Here is a 23,751-nt window from a genome sequence, read left to right as displayed (position 1 = left end):
TCCCACATCCACAGTATTTGCCAGATTTGACTTTCAGCGGCTACTGACTGTTCGCAGACCTCAAAAAACACGTTTTCTTCCTCAGGCCCGAAAACTTTTCAGCCCAGGTGAGAGAGAGGACAAATTCCGTGGGTGGTTAATCACTTTATAACTACGGCTTTAAAAATGAATTCGAATAATGGAACTATAAAGGCACAAGCAAACGTTCAGACACTCGAAAACAATTTTTTCATTGACCTTTACAAAAATTGCATTTCACCTACTTATTTCTGAACAGAAAAGGGACTATTTTCAAGGCAAGTACCTATTTTTCATCCACAAACACTCTTCGTTCCCAAACTTTCTCTTCTTCAAGCTCTTTTCGTCCGCTGTGATCACTATAATACGGCACGGTACGAGAGCGGCGATTGGGTCATTTTCGTGAATCCATGATTTAATGAAAATATATTGACGACTGTCACAATAATTGTCATTTGCTGTGGTCAAACTGATTATTCATGAAATATAAAAAAAATTACGGGTGAATAAGACCGTGGAGTGTTCATGAAAATCAATATGTACATCATTCTTCCGGAGATACGGTCACGTTTAATATTCACACCCTCAGAAATCACTGATTCTATCAAATACAACACATTCAAGAACTGGGGACGTAAATGTCATGAATCTCTGAGAAAATGTTCTTTGGTCCTATTTCATGGTAAATATAAACCTGGCGATTTTGAAAAAATGTTTGTGGTTAAATACGTATTTTTATGCGTAGATTACGAATCCGAAAGAAAAAAGCGGCGCTCTCTCTTATTTACAATGTTACGGTCCTTCAAAGTTCAGAAAAGGGCAACTTTTCAGCCTTCTTTCTCACAAGATAAACTATTTAATAACACAAGCATTTATTCATTAGGTCACCTTTACACCTCATTCCTTCTTCCTTGACACTTTTCACTCCAACCTCTGGTAACAACTGATATTGAATACGCCTTTGGAAAGGCTTTAGTATCGGGAAAACACGTTGATATTGAAAGGGGTATAATTTGGGAAAGAAAGGTTTCGACTTTCTGCTTCTCTATATTCATACAAAAAACATAAAAAGTTTTTCACATTTCTTGTATACCTAAAGCCATAACCTTTCTCACACAATATCGTTATTCTAATACATTGAATATTTTTTATCGGAATTAACAAAATTTAATTATTATATTGAGTAGAAACATCAACACGAAACGAAACACGCTTTTTATTACATATTTGAACGTGATTCTGATTACATTTTCAAATGAAAGAAAGATTAAACTCTTCTTCTTGAAGATGATCACTTGGTGCTTGAAACACGTGTTGAGGTATTGAAAATAATGGTTTGGGTTAGGATAGAACTCTAGTAATATTCATTACTACACCAAAGATTCTAAACAGTGTCTAGAATTAAGGCAAAATGTCGACCTAATTGAAATCTTTTCAAAATATGAAATGAACTTGAAACGGCTGATGCCACTGATTGGAAACATTCAAAAGGGGTGATTTGAATGCAACTACATAATCACACCCGTCCGGAAGTTGAGGATGAAACCTAGAGCTGTAATCTAACGAAAATGCCCTTTAAATATTTCCATATTCAATCAATACTGAAGCTAATTGGGAAACTCACCTTTCCGTAGCGTCTCCTTCCGCCCGACCCTGGCCGGCGTGGCTCAGGACGTACACTCGGTTGGCGTCCTTGTACCACTTCACGCTGTGGAGCTGACCGCACTGTTTCGTGTCCACCCTGCAGGGTAAGGCCACGGAATCACCCATGTATGCCCTAACTTCATTTTCCGTCGCAACTGCAAAAGGAAAAATTACGGTTACGAGGTTGTTTTTACGACTCGGATGTTCTGATATAGTTACGCAGAATGATGCACGGAATATGTGAATGCTATTAAATTTGCTAACTGGTCTAACTCGAGAATACATGAACAATACAAAGGCGTAGAAACGTCACTCATTTCGTTTCAGATTTTAGTAATCCAAAAACATATAAGAAGATAAGTAATATGCAAATAATGTTAACAGATTAAAAATATATGAAGGAACAAATGAAATATAAATGAAAGGTTTCAAATTCTTGAAAATACAGAAAACTACCGGACCTTGGTTGAGTTAGTTGGAATAAAAAAATTTGCAATGAAAACTTCACAAAAACGAAAGAACGCTAAGTTGTGAAGTAAAAAAATGTTACTGAAATGCGAACAGAAATCCAAATGAATTAACAAACAAGCTAACAAATGAAAAGTTACAAGTAACTATCCACAATTATCTTCGGATGATTTATAACTGTCCTATTCCTGACATGCGAGACTATTTAGAGGTCATTTGAGCGCTTCAACTGTTTTCCTCTCACCTCTTCTTTTCTTCGATTTTCCGATCGCAGAACGTTTTCCAACTCGATGAATAGTGTGCACCACACTACCCCACCCTAAAAAGTCATCATTCAACATGTGAGCAGCGTCTTTGAACTTTCTCTTGAACCAACCTTTCTCTGATCCTAGCTTTGGATCACTTTATGTTATGTAAGCAAGTAAACACATGCTCCGCTCTTCCTGATTCGCTGGTTTTTCTCGTGCTCGCCAATATGACAAACCAGAAAATGTGAAAAATGTGATTTGAAATATTTTTTTCTGAAATTCACATTTTCCGATACTATTTTCCATCTTTTTCACCCATCTAAGACAACAAATTTCAACAAAAAAACCGATGGTAATTTTGCGAAAAGTTTTTTTAGCACATGCGTAGTTTACGCTAAATTTAAGGTATTTTTTCGGAAAATTTTAGATCATGTCGAAAAGGGTTCATGAAAAAGTTGCAGAATTTTATATTTTCTATAACTTCTGTATATAGCTTCACATACCTTCACTATGTATGTGATGTGAACGAACATACATTCACATCCATCAATTTTCATCTATTCAGTTTGAAAACTCGACTCTGAATGACTGAATGATTTATTGAAGAATCACTTCAAATTGTTAGGACAACATACTTTTGGGTGTTGTCATAGACTCTGAAACTATAGACACCGACATAAGTTTCAATAATAGGTCAATTTTTACAAAAGCTAGCAGGAAATTAATAATTGAAAACATATGACTGAAAGTGAAAAGTTACCGGTTAAATATAAACAGACTTATTTAATGTTTGAGATTAGTATATATGAATAGATATTTTCACGACATGTTCAAAATCTACGTTGATAACTGAGTAATTATATTAGTGAAACTTATTTTGAAACTATCTCACCAACTACGCGGACAAACTTTCAAACTTATGATGAGTCACATCGTTTCGGGTTATTATTATCGACAGGTGTACGAGAAGTCCCGCTTTCAGCTATTAGTCGATCTATATACCTAATCTCAGAAAGTTTTGTGCAGAGCTTTTACCAAAAGTTTGCATAAAACTTTGATAGATGATTAGATGTAGCCGATATTGAATGATGTTGGGATTCTTTTGACAACTTCGATGTGTGCCTACACGGCTTACATGATCGAAGTTGAATGGGTTGTCAAATAGTTTGAACGTTGGAAGATGATGAGCTGATCCTGTTTCCTCATATGTAGAGAAGTTCAAGCGGTGGTAGAATATTTTCCATGATGTATTTCATTACAGACGTTATGTGGTACAATATTTTCATCTGAAAGGCCTCAGTCTAACCAATATGAAAGCTGAACTGCATATTACTCTGGATGAGTCTGCTGCTTCGTTTACAACAGTAAAATATTAGGTAGCAGAGTTTGAACGAAGCCGTACCAGCTGCCAAATGAGGTGACGACTTCAGGAACGGTGAAAAAAATTCACAAAGTGGTACTGAATGATCGACGACTGAAAGTGCGCGAGCTAGTAGACTTAGTAATCATTTCAAAAAGTGCGGAAAATCGTTAGTTTGGACATGAGAAAGCTGTGTGCAAGATAAGTGCCGCGTTTGCTCACACTCGAGCAAATACAGTGTCGTTCAGATATTTCAGTTGAGTGTTTCGCGAAGTTTCACAGCAACAAAGCAGAATTCTTGCGTCGTTCCATAACCATGAATGAAACATCACTTTACATCCGAGACAAAAGAACGATCAAAACAGTGGACTCGAAAAGGAGAACCGGCTCCAAAGAAGGCGAATACTGTTTCATCTGCAGGCAAGGTCATGGTATCGGTTTTTTGGGATGCGCGTGAAATAATTTTCATTGACTATCTTAAAAAGGTAAAACTATCAACGGCGAACTCATTGCAACGTTTGAGTGTAGAAATCAATGAAAAACGGCCGTATTTGACTAAAAAAAGCGTTGTTTGATCCCAAAGTACAGTGGTCAAAGATTTCCCAACGATGAAGTGATGTTGGCAGTTAATGGCTATTTTGGGGAGCAAGACAGTTCTTATTATAAAAACGGTATCGAACTTATTGAACGTCACTGGGAAAAGTGTTGAGCTGCAAGGAGATTATGTTGAAAAATAAATATATTTTTTCCAAAATTTTTGTGTTTCTTTGTTGGGCCGGGTACTGAGTTTCTGATTGCAAACTGGGTAGCTTCGGTTAGAGTGATGCAGTTGAGACAATTTAATTAATATCACTGGATTTTTTCCCAACACCAAACCGTTATTTTAACGAGGTCTTTTGAAGATGATCACATGGTGATCGATGTTAAAATAAAGGTTTGGTGTTGAGACAAAACTCCAGTAATATTCATTACTACACCAAAGGATATCAATGATATGACCAAACATCAGTAAAACGATTTGGATTCGATTTTCAAAAAAATGTTTACATCTACAGAGTGGACCAATGAGCAGAATACGGCTGATTTCTTACAGTTGGCATTGAGAAAACGTCCATGATAAAGATTATACAATTTCCACAAAATATTTTAAGACGCATTTTGCTACGAGGTGGCTTCAGCAGGTAGACTGGTCACCAGTCTAACAGTCGTATCAATCTGTCTACTTCGGCCATAAAATGAGTGAAAAATGCTTGATATTATCGAGACCGGCAGGTACACGAATATAATTGTTTTGATGCCTTCGAAAGTTTAGAAATGGAAAAATGAGATATATAAATGGCGACAAATATCTCATTCCTAGTAGCACTTTGTTCACGCTCTTACGTAATTACGGGTAGAAAACAGGTATCGATCATGTAGCATAATATTAGGAACAATAATAAAATACTGGAAATCAATTCAACTATAGATCGATGATTTATTTCACTACGTTACATAATAATAAAATGTTTATAGTAAGTCAAGGAATGGCCTAAAAGTAATATCAGTTAAACAATTAAAATAGTATTAAAACAAACGAGAAACACAAATTAAAAAATATGAGAAATTGAGTGTGTTGACATTATGAACATTCAAAATGATTCACGTATTCTTCTACAGAATAAAAGCAAAAACTCAAAAGATAATTTTTTATTGTTTTTTAGCGAATTTGAACATACTAAGAATTTTAAAATTATCGGGAAGACAGTTGTAGAGGTTGAAATCCAGACTGTTATTTTGTGATTTACTCAAACGATAGCGGTTTGTTCAAATTTTGTTACAATGTCTGATATCACGATCACGATTGTCTAACTAATTGTCTAATTAATGACGTTGATTTTTTATGAATTTCTATGAGAAGGTAGTACAAAAATAATGTGGGTAACAGCATTATTATCAATTTCAAAAACAGAGAGTGACAATGATCTCTATAACCAGAGTTAGTTATTATTCTGAGAACCATATTATGTAAGATAATGATTTTTTAGATGCATATAAAATCATTAACTTAGCAGTAGAAATTGGTCTTATTTATCTCCTGATGATACTAACTTGCTCAGCCAAACGCGCCTCAAGCGACATTATTATTGTTAAGTCTTAGACATCTTCTGATATACTAACTTGGTTAGCGCAACGCACGTCTAGAGACAGTATTTTCATTTTGGTGTGGGGTAAGTATTTTCAATTGATTCATTTGAGCATTTGAGCAATTTTTTATCAAAAACTTCTTTGCTGAATAACATTTTATATATTGTATTTGGATCAAGCTGGGAATCGCATGTTGAAAGGTAAGATCCCTCAATATTCAGCTCGCCTAAATTTCGACTTCTGAGAGTTTTCATTCGTAGAGAGTAATAGGAGCTGTTGATATTTTTAGGTTTCGCATCAACTAGAAGTTTTCATTAGGGATCGTATTCACCAGCTGTCAGGAAGCTTCAAGATAACCCGCAACTCTTACAATAATAAAGTTCATTTTCGGTCGCTTTCCATAGACTGCTGCATCTGAAATCAACAGACTCAATGCAGGTAGACAAAGTAGCACGTGCCATGCACCTGCACAGCCGCCACACATCTGCTGCGGGCCATGAGATTATTCTCCTCGGATATTAACGTTTATTTATTAATTGAATCCAGCCATTTGGAGGTAAACTAATATGTATCCGTAACATGGTACATCAGTTGAAATTTTTGAAGAACTCAATCATATGATCATAAATCATTATTTGAAACTCAATTATCGAGTCCATAGAAGTGTATTGATTTGAAAATTATATGTATTTGATGAATTGTATTCAGAAATCGTGACTTTTTTCAAACACTAAAAGTAACCCTCAAATCCTCCATTTATTCACACTTTTCTCAAAATCCGTCTTCCAATAATAATTGCATCTCATTTAGACTGGGATAATGTATTAATGATCAATGTGATACGTAAAACTGCATCTCTGCCGTGATGTGAATCTGATGAAAACAACTTTAAAACTAATTAATAAACTTTATTGCATGATTTTTCACGTAGAAGGGTTTTACAAAAACCGCGACACAATATGGATTTTCATCGGCCAGTTCTATTCAATTACAGAACACCTTTTCCACACACTAGAAACAAACCATTTTTTCGATATAGTACTCAAAACTATTATCAGGAATTATCTGAGGCTACAATCCCGCATCATCTTTGATAATGTCTACTGCAATTGCTGTCGGGTCCAGAACCCTGCATACCGCATGTAAAAAACACAAAAACAGCAAATATTGTTAGATCAAGACAGAACAAAATAGTTATATCTTGACAAGAGATGACAAATGGAGTCGAGAGGAAAGCAACATCGTGAAAATGCACTTCATATTATGAGCACAACTCTCAAAATAATTTTAATTCTCGATACCTAACAAACAATAATGACTATATTTCATTGATATAGTATCTGGCTAGTAGTGGCTACTTGGCTAGTAGTGGCTACTTGGCTAGTAGTGAAGCTCTTATAGATCCTCGAGTATGAAGTGTTTTCATATAATATAAATGATGTGCGGCTTTCAGTCTCTGCCTTCACAGTCTTCTGTCTTCAACTATTTACAACCACTGAAATACTAACAAGTTATTTGGATGACTGAAATAGGCACTGATGATACCAGAACAAAAAAATGTTCAGAAGTTATCGAAAAATGATACAGATAAGAGTTTCAAATATTAATGCAATGGACTATTTTGAGATATTATCCAATATATAGGGTATCCAGCAGTATATTGATTTCCTTATTCGTATTCCATTATAAAAGTACTTTTGATAATTTTAGTATTGTATGATGGGTATATACCTAGAAGTTGAGTAGTTTTGCCAGCAAGTAGTGCAATTTTCAATGAAAACTTCTTCTTTTGGATATTTTTGAAAATGTAATTTTTTCTTGTTGAATGATAAATTGATAAAAATCTTCTTTCCTAATACTGGGTGTATCAAAATCCAATAGAGTTTTCGTAATTTTTTTAAATTACACATTCATTATTTCATTCAAGATGTGATTTCTTCTGGAGAAGCTCATTTCAAATTTATGGGGTTGTATAGGTATAACAAAAACTCCAAAAATGATATTCCATAGTGAAATGAATTTGAAATGAATGAATGAATCTTCTGGTGATCAACTCTGTCGAGAATATAAAAGTTGAAGTTACAGTTCGTTCAGTAGACCTAATCTTAATAATCTAAAGACTCTAGGGAACATCAAAGTATCACAAAAATCATTGAACATCCCCATAGGAAAATAACGAATACGGAAGAGTTGATACCGTTAAATAGAGACAATAACACCAAAATATTTTGGAGTCAGGTTTCCTATAAAATTACAACAATGTGGATTCTATAAAATGACAACAACAAACAGTGAATTCCACAGTAATCCGGTTGAATTATTTTTCAACAATAAATTTACATAGCCTTTCAAAATCTTTCGAGATGAAACTCCCTATTTTCAAAAACATCTCTCTACAGAAAAATCAAACGGAACACTCTGAACTGCCTTGGTTTATATCTATATGATCCTAATTTTTTGAATTTGATATTCTAACGTGATACGAATATGGGGTGCAATAAAAATCACCTCTTTCAATTAACATAACTTTGATCCGACGCTTCAACTGGGTACACGTATATTGGGTATCATTTCTGAAAAGCTGAATGCATTGATATCTAAAATTTTAACGCTGAACATGTTTTGATAACGGCACCCTTAATGTAAAACTTCTAATGCAAACCCCACCTTACACAACACTGTATAGTGTTTCGTATAACCATATCATACCATATTCAGCTAATCAAATGAATTTGATGCAAAGTTTGTGTATAGTAGAGGAGTAAACACAAATTCTATCAAATATTATAGATATTATTTTATTCCCTGTCGAGTCCCACCTGCTAGATTCAACGTTGACATTTGGAATGTCAACTCAGTATATCTATTAAAAATTCTTTTCCCACCAGAAATAGTGTCTCTTGACGGGCGTCTAACCAAGTTAGCATGACTGAAACTGTCATCTTCTGATGACAATGTCAGTTATCTCTTGATATCTCAGAGGATGCAATCCTAACTGTATAACTTGGTATATCTTCGAAAACACGATACGCAACCGGTTACTGCAAATTCGGAGTACCAGGGACGTTATTTCTTCTTCAAGAGAAGTCGAGAGCAGACAATACGACACAAGAAAATAACTTTTCCCGTCGAGCAAAACGCTATTTTTGACAAGATGAGAGTGGAATTTTCTTCTGACTCAGTCGAAACCAGGTGAGGGGAGGCATTTTTTGTCTTGTCTCGACTAGAGGCAACTCTACTCTCAGATGAAGCTGATCTGCTGAAACAAAGTGGAACAGTCAACTTTATTTTTTTGCACTCACGTAGTCGCAATCGTGCTGATTTTCATACCATCAATACTAGTACATATTATGAAATATTACGCTCTTCAATGAATAAATCAGCAAATTAAATAATTTTTACATGAACCAAATTGATTTGTATTTACGTGAAATCATACATTCACACATACATTCTTCGAAAAATTAATGCAATCTTGAATCATTGCTTTGAATCATACATATAGCTCATATTTTACGAAACACACTTTGATGAAAACAATAACGAAAAACAAAAAATAGGTCAAATGATCAAGTAAGCTTTCACGGGCGGTATCTTAACATATTATTGGCTATTTTCGGAATTTTCAACAGTGGTCTGTAGATTTTTGAACCTAACGTTTCATCTCAACTACAACAGACATCATCAAAAACGGCATTGTCTTTGATGATGTCTACCGCAGTTGCAGACGAAACATCAAGGCCAAGAACCTGCAGACCACGGTTATCAAACTCTAAATCAGCAAATTGTTACTTCAAATGATATTCGTTCCACCGTTTTGTTCTGTCTTCTGATTTTGTGACTTTTTTATGGAGGCATGAAAAGGCCCGTTCGCCGAAAAAATATTAGCTTGAATATATCGGTTATTGGTATCTAGGATATAAAATGGCAAAAGAAGAGTTCTGGAGAATCAGTATGGGTCGTTCGTTTTACCAAAAATCTGACACTAAATGGTAAGGGGCCTGAGGAAATTGATCGGCTGGAACAAATTGGAACAGTCAGATCTAAATTCAATAAAATAAATACAGTCAGCTAACATACAGTTTACCCTTAATATTCCTGCACATTGAAATATGAACCAATATTTTGTCACAACTGAAACCGAAAATAAGTTTCACTAAATTTTTCAATGGACTAACAGAACTTCAAAATCCAACTTAAATTAACTATAATATCACCCAAATTACCATAATAGTTACTCCTGTAATACCCCGAAGTCACCGATATCACAGTAAGGTACACAAAGAGTAACACCCACATCACATCGACATCATCGGCACAGAAAATTCGCACAAACTTTATTAGATCAACTAGGCCGCGAAACTCGAGCGATCTTTGCCGCAACAACGTCTAGGTAGAGTGTTGTAATTCCCTGGCAGGTCTCCTTCTTAGGTCCCACCTGTCGTCTTCGCCGGAAGTTCAAATGAACATACATGAGATATTCGAACCACTTCTGTTCCACACGGCTGGCGTCTTCCCACCCTATTATTCCGATATTATGCACCAAACAACGGTTGACTGGGTTGGCGGGAACGTTTCCTTGCGTGATCAAGATCGTTGAATTGTTTCTTCCACTGTCTATGAAATTTGCTGATTCATTTTATAGCGGAGAAAAACCTTAGTTACTTCAGAATCAGACTTTATTTATCAATTAATGAAGGACTGTGCTACAATAGTAGAGGATCTAAAGATAAATCACCCGTCGCCAATCTTTTTACTATATGAAACATATTTAAACAAATGTTATAAATGTGAAAGTTTGTGAGGATGGATGTCTGTATGTTAGTAGCTTTTTCAAGCCTGAACGACTGAACGGATTCAGATGAAACTTTATATAAATACAGCTTATACATCAGAATAACATATAGGCTACAATTCACAAAGGTTTTGAATAATTTTGGTCATAATATAACGATAAGTATTAAGTAAGTAGGAAAAACTCTTGCTTCCTAAGAGCTATCTTGGCGTGCGCTGCCTGTACCATTGGAGTAGGTACATGCAGATAGTGTACCGTAAGATTGTTCATCCTGAATAGTTCTAAATAAAAGTCCCTGATAGCATATATCTACTTACCTCTTATGTGGTAGCTACTATATGCAAAATACTGAGCCATAGTAACAATGGAATTGGATACATTTTTACAATGCACATTTTAGAATATCTGTCAAATTCTTATAAAAATTGATACAATTGTCGTTTTAAGTATTTAATATAGATGAATTTTGTCTTCCACACTGAGTAATTTCGACGAATCGTTAAAAATTTATCACGATACGATTAACCTGACGCAAGCCATTACGCGTCGCGTCTACTGTAAGACGCGTCTGCCCGAACGCGGGCAGTCGCGTGACGGTTGTGTTAGTTTTGCGAATTTATTTATAGATAACATATTCGATTCTCGAAGCTATTCATTACTTAGTGCAGTTGGCATATTTTTTGAGTTACCGTATTTTCATGGTGAAAATATAAATTACTGCTGTTGCCCGCTTTTATATTAACGTACAGCCGAAGCTACTGAACCTAGAATCTTGACACATACAGGTAGGTTTTTTGTATAGAGTAAATAAGCATCTAGAAAGGAAATCGGAAATGTTCACTCCCAAATGGGAAAATAGAGATTCAAAAATTGTATTGAAATTCGTCAGTTTTGAAGTTGGAAACCTGACGTTTTGGGTAAATAAAAAATATTGTTACTATTTGTTTAAAACGGTCTGTCACAAAACTCAATGTGACAACCGCGGGCAACAACTAGTTTTTTAATAAATTTCAAATATAGGCGAATATATTTCGATAGAATTATCACGATTTGATTTCTTTACCAAAATGTGAGTCACAATTCAGCCACTTTTGTACGAATGTTATTAAAATCAAGTGTTTGAAACATGAGTGGTATTGGTTCCATGTTTCTATTGACGGATACTGAGTGAACAAGTGTGAAGGGCTAAGTTGACATAGTGATTTCCCTTATCAGCTTATCAATCGAAATATTTGGGTATGCATAGATGTCAATAATAAACAACATATAACATAAATAAAAATAATGATATATACAATTTGCTTGAAAATTTATGGAAATAATCAAGACAAAATATAGAAAAATGAAAAAAAAATTAAAAACTGATACAAAAATAAAAAATCCAAACTAAGTTACTTTACGACGTTTCCATTGTCAGTATCCACAATCGACTTCGGGTGATAACTGTTGTCATGAATGAAGACGAGTATAGATACTGAAACCTGAAACGCAGTGAAGTAAACTGGTTTGGAATTTTTTCTTGTTTTATTTCTTTGAATTTTTCTCATTTACAATTTACATTTCGGGTTACAATAGTTTGTTTGCTTTACAAATGAGCGTTCGTACATTTTACGAATTATTATCCTTATTCATTTTTGCTAATTTTTTCTCTTAGACCAAGTCATGCAGATTTTTCATTCATTTCAATCTTATTTGTTACTCCAAAGATTTCAAATCTGTTGGTACTTTGATACAATGGAAGTCCAAACTTGTAACAAAATACAGGACGATATAAAAATATTCGTCAAAATAATGCGTTAGTGAAATGAATTTTTTTAGAGAGGACAAACTTTTTCATTTGAAGAATCTGAAAATAAAAATTTCCGAAAAATCGGAGCTACTTGTGAGGGCCTGCGACGATTGGCTGTTTGTTGTATTTATTGACGCCTTCGAAAATCTACTGAGCACCTATCTACTTTTAATATTAATCTTCAAGGACTGTTCAATACTCCACTCCATAGACATGTTATCATGGGGATTCCACAATGATAAAAACATTACAAATCTTTTGAATTGAAAACTATTTCCGTTCACAAATTTTAATTTTCAAGTCAAATCTACTGAGGAAAATTAAAATTCAATGAATATTTATGTTCAAACCACATAACAAATTCCACCTTCGAATGTAAATGAACAAGTAGTCACTTTCAGACAACTTGCGTATAAATGAACTGTTTATGCCTTATTTTCAAAATTGGAACATGCCATGCGTTCACTCAATAAGCAAAATATCATAGTACCCACAAAAATTGTTTACCAACATCATCCAGAACATCTCTTACAGAACTTGTACGGATAGAATTCATTTGCCAAGTACCAGTTAGGTTGGAGTATATGTTAATCTTTTCAACTCTAGTCGTTGAAAATATATCGATTCCTATGTGAAGAAAGTTCAAAGTAATTTCTTTTTTGCAAATTCATCATTTTCACATTCCACCAGTTTTCCTTTCTTCGAACTATTTATATATCAGTTGTATTTACATTGTCAGTATGAGTTATGCAACAATGATACCTCATTTATATGTATGTGTTTATGTATGTATATGTGTATATGTATGCATATGTATATATGTGTACATGCATGTATATGTGTATATATATATAATCAATGTTTAAGATGTTACTAGGTTGATACTACAACTCAAGCTATGCTTAGGTAGATCAGCCTTCAAAATTGAATATTTTTGATTATTTGATATACCATTATCAAAATATGTAATTACCTGAATGAATTTATCTTATCTATCTTATCTATCTATATGTGATATCAACAACCGTAACCGACTTGGGCACTTTTTGGAATTTCTACATTGATATTATAAATAATCATTGTTATACAAAACACATTGGAGTGAATATCTGTAGAATTGAGGTTTACCTTTTTAGAAAATCTTGGGAAACACTTCTATGATTTATTTTATGGAAACAGTTTGTGTCACTTGAAGTCTAATAATATAAAGGTCAATAGGCCACTTAAGAATTCATACCAGTGTTTCTTGGAAATTTGACTGAAATAATCATTAAATTTTGATAATCACTGAAGAAAATATATCTCTAGGTTGAAGATGGCTTTAAAACCATGTTATCGGTTGATACTTATATTTCTAGAATCGCCAGAATTTGAAATATATTTTGCTAATAATTGATGTTCTATCAAAATGGGTGTATCTCGAAAAGGCATTGAATATTTTTGAATAACATATAGTAGCTGCAGTGATTCGTCATTGTTGGAAATGAGAAGCAGAAAGGTGAAAAATCATTCACTTATCGACAGTGTTCTAAAATTTTTTCACGACATTTTATATTATACCTGTCTTGAATTGTCCTGTCACTGCATTCACTATAAAGCAAACCATCAGAATCATCCTCATCTTGATAGGCCTGAAAACGCACAAACACAATCACAAACTCACTAACAACATTATCAAAAAATCGACAAAAACTAACTGAAAATGACAGAACTCCACTGAACATGAAAGTTTAGGTGAAGTATAGCAGAACTGTCAAGATGATAGAACATCAATCTGGAATATTTACTCTGTGGTGCAGCGTTTATTTTTCTTAATTCTTTACACTTCAACTACTTTTCATCGTGGCTTTTTTTACTGATGCATTATATACTATGACCAATATAAGTAATAGCTACCTCTGCACGAATTTTAGATATGAATAAATGCAGAGGAAATTTCGCAACCGAATACCCAGGATGATGCCATTCGAGAATAAATACATTTTGAACACTTTTGAATATATTCGAAGAAAGAAAGTTTGGAAAGTTTGTTTACGATTCCTTAAAGTTCATCTCTTTGAAAAAATGAAAAAGAAGAGAATTACTACCACTCAAATTGGCATGGAAGGATATGACATTGGGTATAATTCCTTTGCGAGACTGCTAATGTATCATGTGCAAATTTATAAAATACGGATTTGTCTGTTTCTTCAGAATCTTCCTGGAGCGTGAATACCCAAGACAACTTCATTATGCCAACCGAATTTCGAAATTCATTTAGAAAAATTTAGAAATTTCGTAACTCATCCAGCCTATGTCGGATTTTTTCAAATGAACGTTCTTTGGGAAGAGAAATGAAACAGTAACATCCTTCGCAATAGATGAGTACTCTAACATTTTGAAATGTTTCTGGGATAAAGCTAGAACAAGTTACGGTAATTCTGTCTCTCATTATTACAGTTTGCGTAACATAAATTTCCGATTCGATATGGCCCCAAAGGGAAAAATTGAAAGGAGTGAAATCTGGTGTATGAGCAGACCATTCCAACGGATCGCCCTACCAATTTGTTATTAACTCAAAAAACGACATTCTTAATAGCATTGAAAAGACGAATGCATTCAAATACTTCCATTCAATTTTTTTCTAAATATGACTCATTTTTGTGAACAGGTTTTTTCTTTCACACATCACAAACTTCGTGTAACTTGTGATCACTATCTTTGGAGCTATTCCAATCTTCTTTTGGTTACGAAGTTGATTTTCAGTTATTCTAGTCTTCAATCCATACACCAATAACTCCACAAGCAGTTATCCAAATTCAAAACAGTGAAGGTCGTTGTACAGAGAATTGATTTTCCTTTCGAGCGAAGGGTCACAAGATTCCCTTTCTATCAGGAAATAAAAGTTGATGGCGCCCTCCCTGCGGCGAGTGACGTCACACCATTTTCACTATAAATTATTTCCATAAAAATTCTGTCCGAAGACCTGGGGACTCTTAAAGTTGCTCTGTAATTGTTTTTCACTATTTCGAATTGAACAATTCATGATCAACTAAGAATGATTGTACTTTTCATATGGAAGTGATTGAAAAAGTATTTTTCAATAAAAAAACTATTGAATCAAATAAATGTTGCACTACTCTTGATTTTCATATATTTCGCCTTTTTCCATTAACCATTTTGGTTTATTGAAATCACTTTTTTTCATATCAAAACCGAAATACAGTCTCTTTGTTTCGCATTTTGCTAATCAATTTATTACTTGAGATATACTGTTTGGAACCTTTGGTGTAGTAATGAATATTACTGGAGTTTTTCCCAACACCGAATCGTTATTTTTACACCTTGACACGTGTTTCGATCACCAAGTGATCATCTTCAAGAGGAAGATAAAACTGCTAAAAGTTTTATCTTCCTCTTGAAGATGATCACTTGGTGATCGAAACACGTGTTGAGGTGTAAAAATAACGATTTGGTGTTGGGAAAAAACTCCAGTAATATTAATCAATTCATTGATAACACTTTCTCTCGCCAGAACAAAATTGGTTAGTGAATCGCGCATCGAGAAACATCAATCTGGTTCTGGTCAGGAAACAATGTTTTCAATGGATTCTCTTCACGCCAGGGGTTTCAAATTTCACTCATCAAATCATCAGAACTCGATTAAAAAGGTTTAATCATATTCCGATAATGCCAACTCAGTTGGCATAATGAGGAAGAAGAAGTTTACGTTAAGAATGAACGAAATTGCGACTTTCAGAAAGGACAAAAACCAAGATAAATATATCTCAGTTCCATACCACCAATACACGAAGAACTTTGGAAATATTTTCAAGGAACTAGGTATGAAGGTGGTTTTTGAAAAGAGTCATACACTACAGAGTCTTTTGGGAAGTTCAAAAGACAAAGTCGAAAATTCGGAAAAGTCGGAAATTTACGAAATTGAATGTAAGAACTGCGATGCAAAATATTATGGACAAAAAGATCTATTAGAGTAAGACATAAGGACATAAGAAATCAGCAGTCGCCCATAATATTTTGCAACAAACCATTTCATAGACTTCAGTTCAATGAGGTTAGTTAGACAAGTTAACAAAAAAAGGCAACTAGATGCCTATGACAGTGTAGAAATGAGTAGGTAAACATAATAATATTATGAATAACGATGATGGACCGATACGAAGTAGCATAGTATATATAATATTATTGGATTTATTGACTATTACCTACATAAGGACACATTGTAAAAATAAATTTAGGACAAGTAGATAGGCAATATTGTGAAATTAATTTTGAGTTCTTCACGAGTAGTTGACAATTATGTCTCTTTTATTATCAACAAGCTCTCTTCCACTAACTACTAGAGTCGAGTCGGAAGACAGATTGCTAAGATCAATTAACGCAGGGCTTTTCCACTCGCATTATACAAGGCCATTGCGTAGAGTCGTTGATATTGTTGACGATGGACGGTCCCCAATGACTGTCCTTCAAAAGTCAGGAACTGTACATTTTTATTCAACTGGTCTCATTGTCCTTGTTAACACCGGTGTTTTTACTCTAGTCACTCTTTTTAATATCTCTCACCACCATTTTTTTTACTTTACCGCCAAATTTTCACATCTCACTTCAATCTCTAGTCTCATCTCGAAACTCATGTTTCGCATTGCACTTCCTGAGTAATTTCTTGCCGAAAAATTCGTTGGAGTTGCATTTTTTACAAAAACTTCGTTTTTGTGCTTTTCAAAATGTTGGAACATTCTCATCTATTCTATTCAGTCAGTAGCCGGGCGGTTCGACGTGGATGCTTTGTTCACTCAGTCAGTCGGCCGATGTGTGAGTCGATGCTTCAAGCCGCAGGCTGAACGCTCGGTTTTCACTTGTTATCGTCCAACCCGTGTTAGAAGTCACACGTTAAAAGGTAAGACCTAGTTAGTCCTTAGCTCGCACAAGTTTCGACTTCTGAGGGTTGTTGTTCGTAGGGGTTCCTCGTCTTTCTGGTTGCTGTGTTTTTTTCAGCAACAAATTCAAGTATGATCATGTTTACTTTCACAGCCGGAGATAACTGTGTTGAAGCCATTTTTCTATATCTATATCGTGGATATAAATATAGAATATATCTAGATATAGACGTTACGTCTATATCTTCAGAGATTTAATTCATCTATCTGAATATTATAAATTTCGAAATGAGTCAGAAGAGTTTTTGTACTGTAACTTCCAGCGATATTCGCTTAATAATTCACATAGACTCCCATACGAAATGACTCTCATTTTTAGACGAATTGTATCAGTTTTCGGAAACTTTTTTAGAAATTTTCCGAAGAAAAAAATTCAATTGGTAGACAAGCTTTGAAAGAATAGTACTCAAATATCTAGTCACCTCAAAGATAAATCTGGTTCAATATTCTGAAAGATATTTTACATTCGAAATTGAAGGTTATTTAGACTAGACATTAATAAATAATTAGTTCATATTGCATCTCTGATGAAATGATTGGTACTAATTCATATTTTCATATACTTAATGACAAACTTTTGTTTGCTCAACATAGAATAAACACTGACTGAACGAAAATATCTCAAATGAACTGAAGAAATATTGTTTCATAAACGGCAACAACGAAAGTATTTAATAAACGAGGGATGCTCTGAAGGTATTTTTAATCTTGTGAGGTTGAACTAAGTGACACGTGAAAATATTTCATTTTCATCCCTCACGGCATTTCAATAAAGTAGTGTAAAGGTTATATTAATATTGAACATTTTATTGTATCAAGACAGTCTAGCAATATCGAGGTAATATTCGAAAAAGTTCGTTCCGAGAGTTCAATATTGAGAGTATAATTATAAATGGAATATATAAAAGGGATGAATCGTGACCGTACTAAGATATACTTTAGGAGAGAAAATTCACATTCAGATTCCAATATTACTTATGATATGAAATATTCCTCTTTGGGTGGAATGCATACAAGCTAGTATATCTATTAGGTAGTATTACGTTGTTTCAAAGGCTTTGTCCATTTTCATGAGTCTACTTAGAATAGTGATATCTTAGTAAATATTTATCAAACGAAATAAGCGATCCTCAGATCGCTGTACTTTTGCTATCGTAACACAGGCCGATTAATTCGTTCAGCATAAATATGGGGTGCTCGGTCTTCGATAAAGTCGACGAAGGCCGTTTTCGCCTCGTCCTGATTGGTGTTCGTTCTACCGGTGAGAAAGTTATCGAAGTGTTGAAAAGATGGTGGTCGGTTGGAGAGAGATCTGGAAAATATGGTGGGTGAAGCAGAACTTCGAGGCTTGATTCGTTTGATTTTCGAACGGTGATTTGTGAAACGGGCGTTGTCGTGGAGCAGGATCGGAACTCTTCTGGTAACCAGTGCCGGCCGCTGCCGACGCAATATTTGGTATGTTTTGTCGATTTCCACACATTACAATTCTGCTGTTATGGTATGGCTCGGTTGCAGAAAGTTATAGTGAATCACACTAGCTACTGACCATCATACAGTAACAATGTTTCTTTTATGGATTTTTGCCTCCTGTATATCTCCTGTTGTCGTAGAGAATTCACTTTTCATCACACGTGACGATCCTATCCAAAAAAGTCCGGTTTCGTTGTGCAAAGTCAAAGAAAACCACACCTCAAAACGTGACAAATTCTGTCGATTGTTCAAATCGTGGGGCACCCACTTCTCGTTTGAGATGGCTCAGTCTCCACCAGGATCCTCAAATTCTCGTCCTGGATTACTGTAGGTCGACCACTTCGCAAACGCAAACGTCGCCCAGTGCGTTCGTCAACACTATCGTTGCAAAATGTCTGATTTATTTTTCGGACTGTTTTTTTTCAAGGACAAAACACAAGCGCACAGGCGGTGCCCGTGCGAAAGTAGTGATTCACATTGGATTTGAATCGCTGTAGATTAAATCCATTTGGAAAAACGTTCTCAGGAAATTTATTCCACATAAACGCTGTTCTCCAGATGAAAGAGTTCGTAAACAGTGAAGTTCAAGGTGTACTGAGTTGAACCTCAAAACGATGAGCAGTCACAGTCCGTCGCGTATTTCTGATATGTAGTGATTCACATTGGATTTGAATCGCTGTAGATTAAATCCATTTGGAAAAACGTTCTCAGGAAATTTATTCCACATAAACGCTGTTCTCCAGATGAAAGAGTTCGTAAACAGTGAAGTTCAAGGTGTACTGAGTTGAACCTCAAAACGATGAGCAGTCACAGTCCGTCGCGTATTTCTGATATGTACCGCTCTTGGTGGAATCAAATGTCCCAAGTCACTTGAACACCTTCCATGAAAGTATCAACAGAAGAGAGACAAATCTTCAGCCTTTCTTTGACGTTCCAGGCTATCGAGATTACACGTGATGTTATCGTCTCAAATCAGGCGGATGGCTCTTTTCTGGATTGAATCCAGCAACTTCAGGGTATGTTTGGAGGCGGAGCTCCATACATGAGAATAATACTCCAAAGAAGGTCTGATCTGAGCTTTATACAGCATCAAAAGTTGCTAAGGTGTGTACAGTTTTCTTGTTCAGAACAGTGTTCCAAGCTTGAAGCCCCAGAAGTAGAAAGCGGGACTGTCTGACGTGACATTATTATATCCGGTTCGGAGACATCTATCGTTATGAAGAACACCGATATTTGGGTTTTTGTGGCATTGAATTGAACCTGGTTACTTTCATTCCAATTCGAAATCACTTCTGGATCCTCATTGAGATTTACAACCTCCTGCTGTCGGTGAAGATGTGCCTCCGTAGCCGATGTCCTGAAATCCAAATGGAATGACGAGACTAGTGTGCTGTCATCAGCAAAGCAATATATTGGATTCTTGTTTTTTCCAATGAGTAGTTGATATACGATAAAAATAAGGTTGGAGACAATATGGATCCCTGGGGAACGCCGGCAGCTCTTTGGTTCAATTTGAATTCGTAAAAAAATTGTCCGAAAATCGCTGAAAGACATCATATAGTGATGATCTGGAAAGCTGAAATGAACGAAAAATTAACAGCATCTACGTATAGTGCGAAAAATTCGCTATCGATCAGTATACCATCACTATACAGTGCACGAATAACACGACCCTGTAGAATATTCGTACTCGAACATATTTATTGATATATGGAGCTACATAAACACATAAGATTAAAACGTTAAAAATTTTTATTTTTCAACCTTATTTTGAAGAAATGTATTTGGAAGAAATGTTTTGGTTCCTAATTCTCCGTTTTCATACAAGAAATGTTTTTTTTCCGGTTTGTATCTGAAACTGACTGTTTTAGATATGAACCGTATCTATTTATTTTTCGTATTCGAATGTTTATTTTAAGTTGCTCTCGTGGAGCATATCAATTACTTCTTCTTGAACTTTATCAGGCACCTCTGAAACATTTACAATAAATGGATTGCGGATCAGTTTTCGAATACTTTTATCCTCGCGGACGGGAAAATAGCGACTGAATTCAATTTTAAAGTTTTTTAAATGTGATATGTTCTTTTGTATTTCTCCTTCAATTTCAGCACTCTGTCCATCAATAATTTGATTGAGCTTATCAAACACAGAAAATTTATTACTTTCGACCTTGTTGATCTATTGTTCGATTTTAGCGATAAACGCACTGATTTTATCTTCATAAGCAAAAATATTGCTCATGCCTTGCAACTTCAAATTTCCCAACCCTTGCAGTAGAAGGTTTAATGTATTCAGTTGCGCAAAAAAATCAACCAAATAATCCAAATGTATTTGAAATTTGGACTCGCAGAACTGATCAAACAACTTTTTGTTTTTCTTGTTATTTAAAATATTTTTACTTCCTCTCTTAGTTCGTACAACCTCAATAACATGTTTTCTATGGAAAGCCAATGCACTTTTGTGTGGAGAAGCAGAGTTTCATGTTCAGAGTTTATATCAGAACACAATTGTTTGAAGAGACGAGTATTGAGTGCATTCTTTTTAATAAAATTTCACAACTTTTATAGATATTTTCATCGTCAAAGCAAAGCATTCTGGAAGCGTCTTGGCTAGTGCTTGATGATGAATAACGCAGTGCGTCGTAATTGTAAACGGATTTTAGGTTTTTATCAATGTTGCAACACCGGAGCGAGCAGGAGCACTGTCCGTACAAAACTCCGCAAGCCGTTCCCACATAAGTACAGGTTTCTCCATATATTGACTTATTGCATCCATAACATCTGCACCTTGCGACATCGTTTCAAGTTCTAGAGAAAATAGTAACTCTTCTTTAAACATCTAACATATTTATTAGGATGGCTCCGCGGACCGCTTGGGATGCTTCCAGGGACCACAAGTGGTCCGTGGACCACCGGTTAAGAACCATTGATTTATAGAGTAATTTATCTGTGTTTGGAAACTTGAGTCAATTTTTTTTATTCATCTCAAAAACTCTTCAATGAGTTGAACATGTTATCAGGCACCACCTCTTGTACAGTATCGTTAAGGAAACAAATTGCAAGTCACTCCATATTTTTCCTGTTGAATTTTAAAAAGAGAATTCGATAGTAGCTTGCTAATTATTGAGGGCACACGTGTGATATGATGCCTCAAAAGCAACTTCAGCTGAACTGAAGTGAATACTACTAAGCAAAGTAGTTTCTTCGAAATGAACTAGATAGTTCTGTAGTAAAGTATCTTCTATGTACATCATGCATACTATTACTGTAGTTAAGTATCTTCTATGTACATCATGCATAATATTAAATACTCCTGAGTCAAAGTAAAAATGTTCATGGTGTAGCAGATTCTCCACCTGTGAAGTAGACACTTCGAGCATTACTAAGTACTTCGCCCCATTCAAACAACTCATTGTTCTGGATTTTCTATATCTCTGATAAGTTTTGATACCTGTATTTTGAAATATCGACTGTAGCATGTTTTTTCTGTGTTTTCTCGTGTTCTGTTGGTTGCAGAATACTGAAGAAGCGTAGATCAGGACCGGTGCTACATACATGTATTTCATTGAAGCATTCCCTCCTATCCCCCTCTTGCATTAACATTAACGAATTTGTTTCAAGACAGATTCCTTCGTACTTGGATTGAATGCAAACTCATATGAGCCATGAAAACATCTCAGTTAGAAAACATAATTAATGAGACATAAACGAAATAACGTCTACAACTATCAATTGAACTTCTGGAGTCTATAAAAATACTGACCAGGAAACTTGGAACAAATAAATATTATCAGTATACTATTGATCTGTTTTTTATCGACCTTTTTTTGGGTAATGATTACCTTCCACAATCTGAAAAAATATAAAAATTATAATGGAGAACTTTATACAAGTGTATAAAAAACTGATTTTTTCCTCCAAAAAAAATGACTTTCGTTGAATACTATTGATCTCTTTAAGTAATTTTGTCCATATTGCCAGATGTAGCAGAGTCTTCTGTATGTGGCCATTCCAACCCGCTATCATTGTAATGTGAGGTTTCTACTTCGAAAGGTTGATAAGTATATCAACCTGTCCGTTTATCATTTCAATAGTTCTTGCTAAATGTTCGGACAGAACAAAATAAAATTATTTTCATCAAATATGTAAGCGATAGCCGTAGAAATCGAAAGAAAATCATAATCCTCTGGGCGAAACTATCAGAATTTGTTATACAAGTTACGAATAGTGTGCCTGGTTTCAGGTGAGTTTCAGATACCACAATGAGTTGTTGGCTCTCTTATTCATTGTTCAAATGTTTGAATCAGTTTTTCACGATTTTAGATTTTCAATTCGACTAAACGCTGATAACTGACAGCAGAAAATTTAATAGACATCGAATAAAATTGGTTTTCTCTCATTCTACCCTTATTTTCGAACCAATCCTATTACACAGAAATGCTTTGAATCGGTGTTCATTCAAAAAAATACAATCTTATTGTATTGTAAAATTTTACAGATTTTTTTCACTTCCCCGAATCTAGAAATGGTTTGTCATCTTCATCTGATATTGACTGATCTCTCCAAACTATGCAAATAGTTGCATACTCCTCATGAGATACGAGAAGGCTAAGACTTCCTTACGCATTGAACAATTAAAATGCTTGCATGAAAATTATGTAATGTTTTATGAACAATAAGATATCATCATTGAGATATTCAAATATCCAGCGTCCCAAAAAATAAAACTGATATAAAGTGACACTCAAACTCGTTCTCTGGACATGTCTCTATTCATGTTGATTCGTCATGAGCATTTTACACACCAATGAATAGGCAGCAGCATCGTTACACCGGACAAATTGATGATGCATGCTCGAGTTAACGTGAGCTATCCGATGCTCAAATGGAAACTG

General features: G+C 34.9%; 1 protein-coding gene across 12 annotated transcripts in view; it reads right to left on the bottom strand.

Moving 5' to 3' along the window:
- nrm (neuromusculin) overlaps positions 1–23,751 on the bottom strand; it is a 1,033,009-nt gene that overhangs the window by 569,277 nt on the left and 439,981 nt on the right. For 11 of the 12 annotated variants that reach the window (XM_074171837.1, XM_074171836.1, XM_074171839.1 and 8 more), the window contains exon 2: positions 1,643–1,817. In XM_074171837.1, coding sequence (XP_074027938.1) covers positions 1,643–1,817 — 175 coding nt within the window. Of the gene's footprint in view, positions 1–1,642; positions 1,818–14,009; positions 14,174–23,751 lie in introns of those variants that run through there. The other variant, XM_074171838.1, reaches the window with a different exon arrangement.

This window comes from Leptinotarsa decemlineata, unplaced genomic scaffold (genome assembly GCF_025532065.1).
Source record: "Leptinotarsa decemlineata unplaced genomic scaffold, Ldec_3_MD MMD2_tig00000035_RagTag_RagTag, whole genome shotgun sequence".
NCBI lineage: Eukaryota > Metazoa > Arthropoda > Insecta > Coleoptera > Chrysomelidae > Leptinotarsa > Leptinotarsa decemlineata.
Note: the sequence above shows the minus strand (reverse complement) of the source record. Positions and strands in the feature narration are given on the sequence as shown.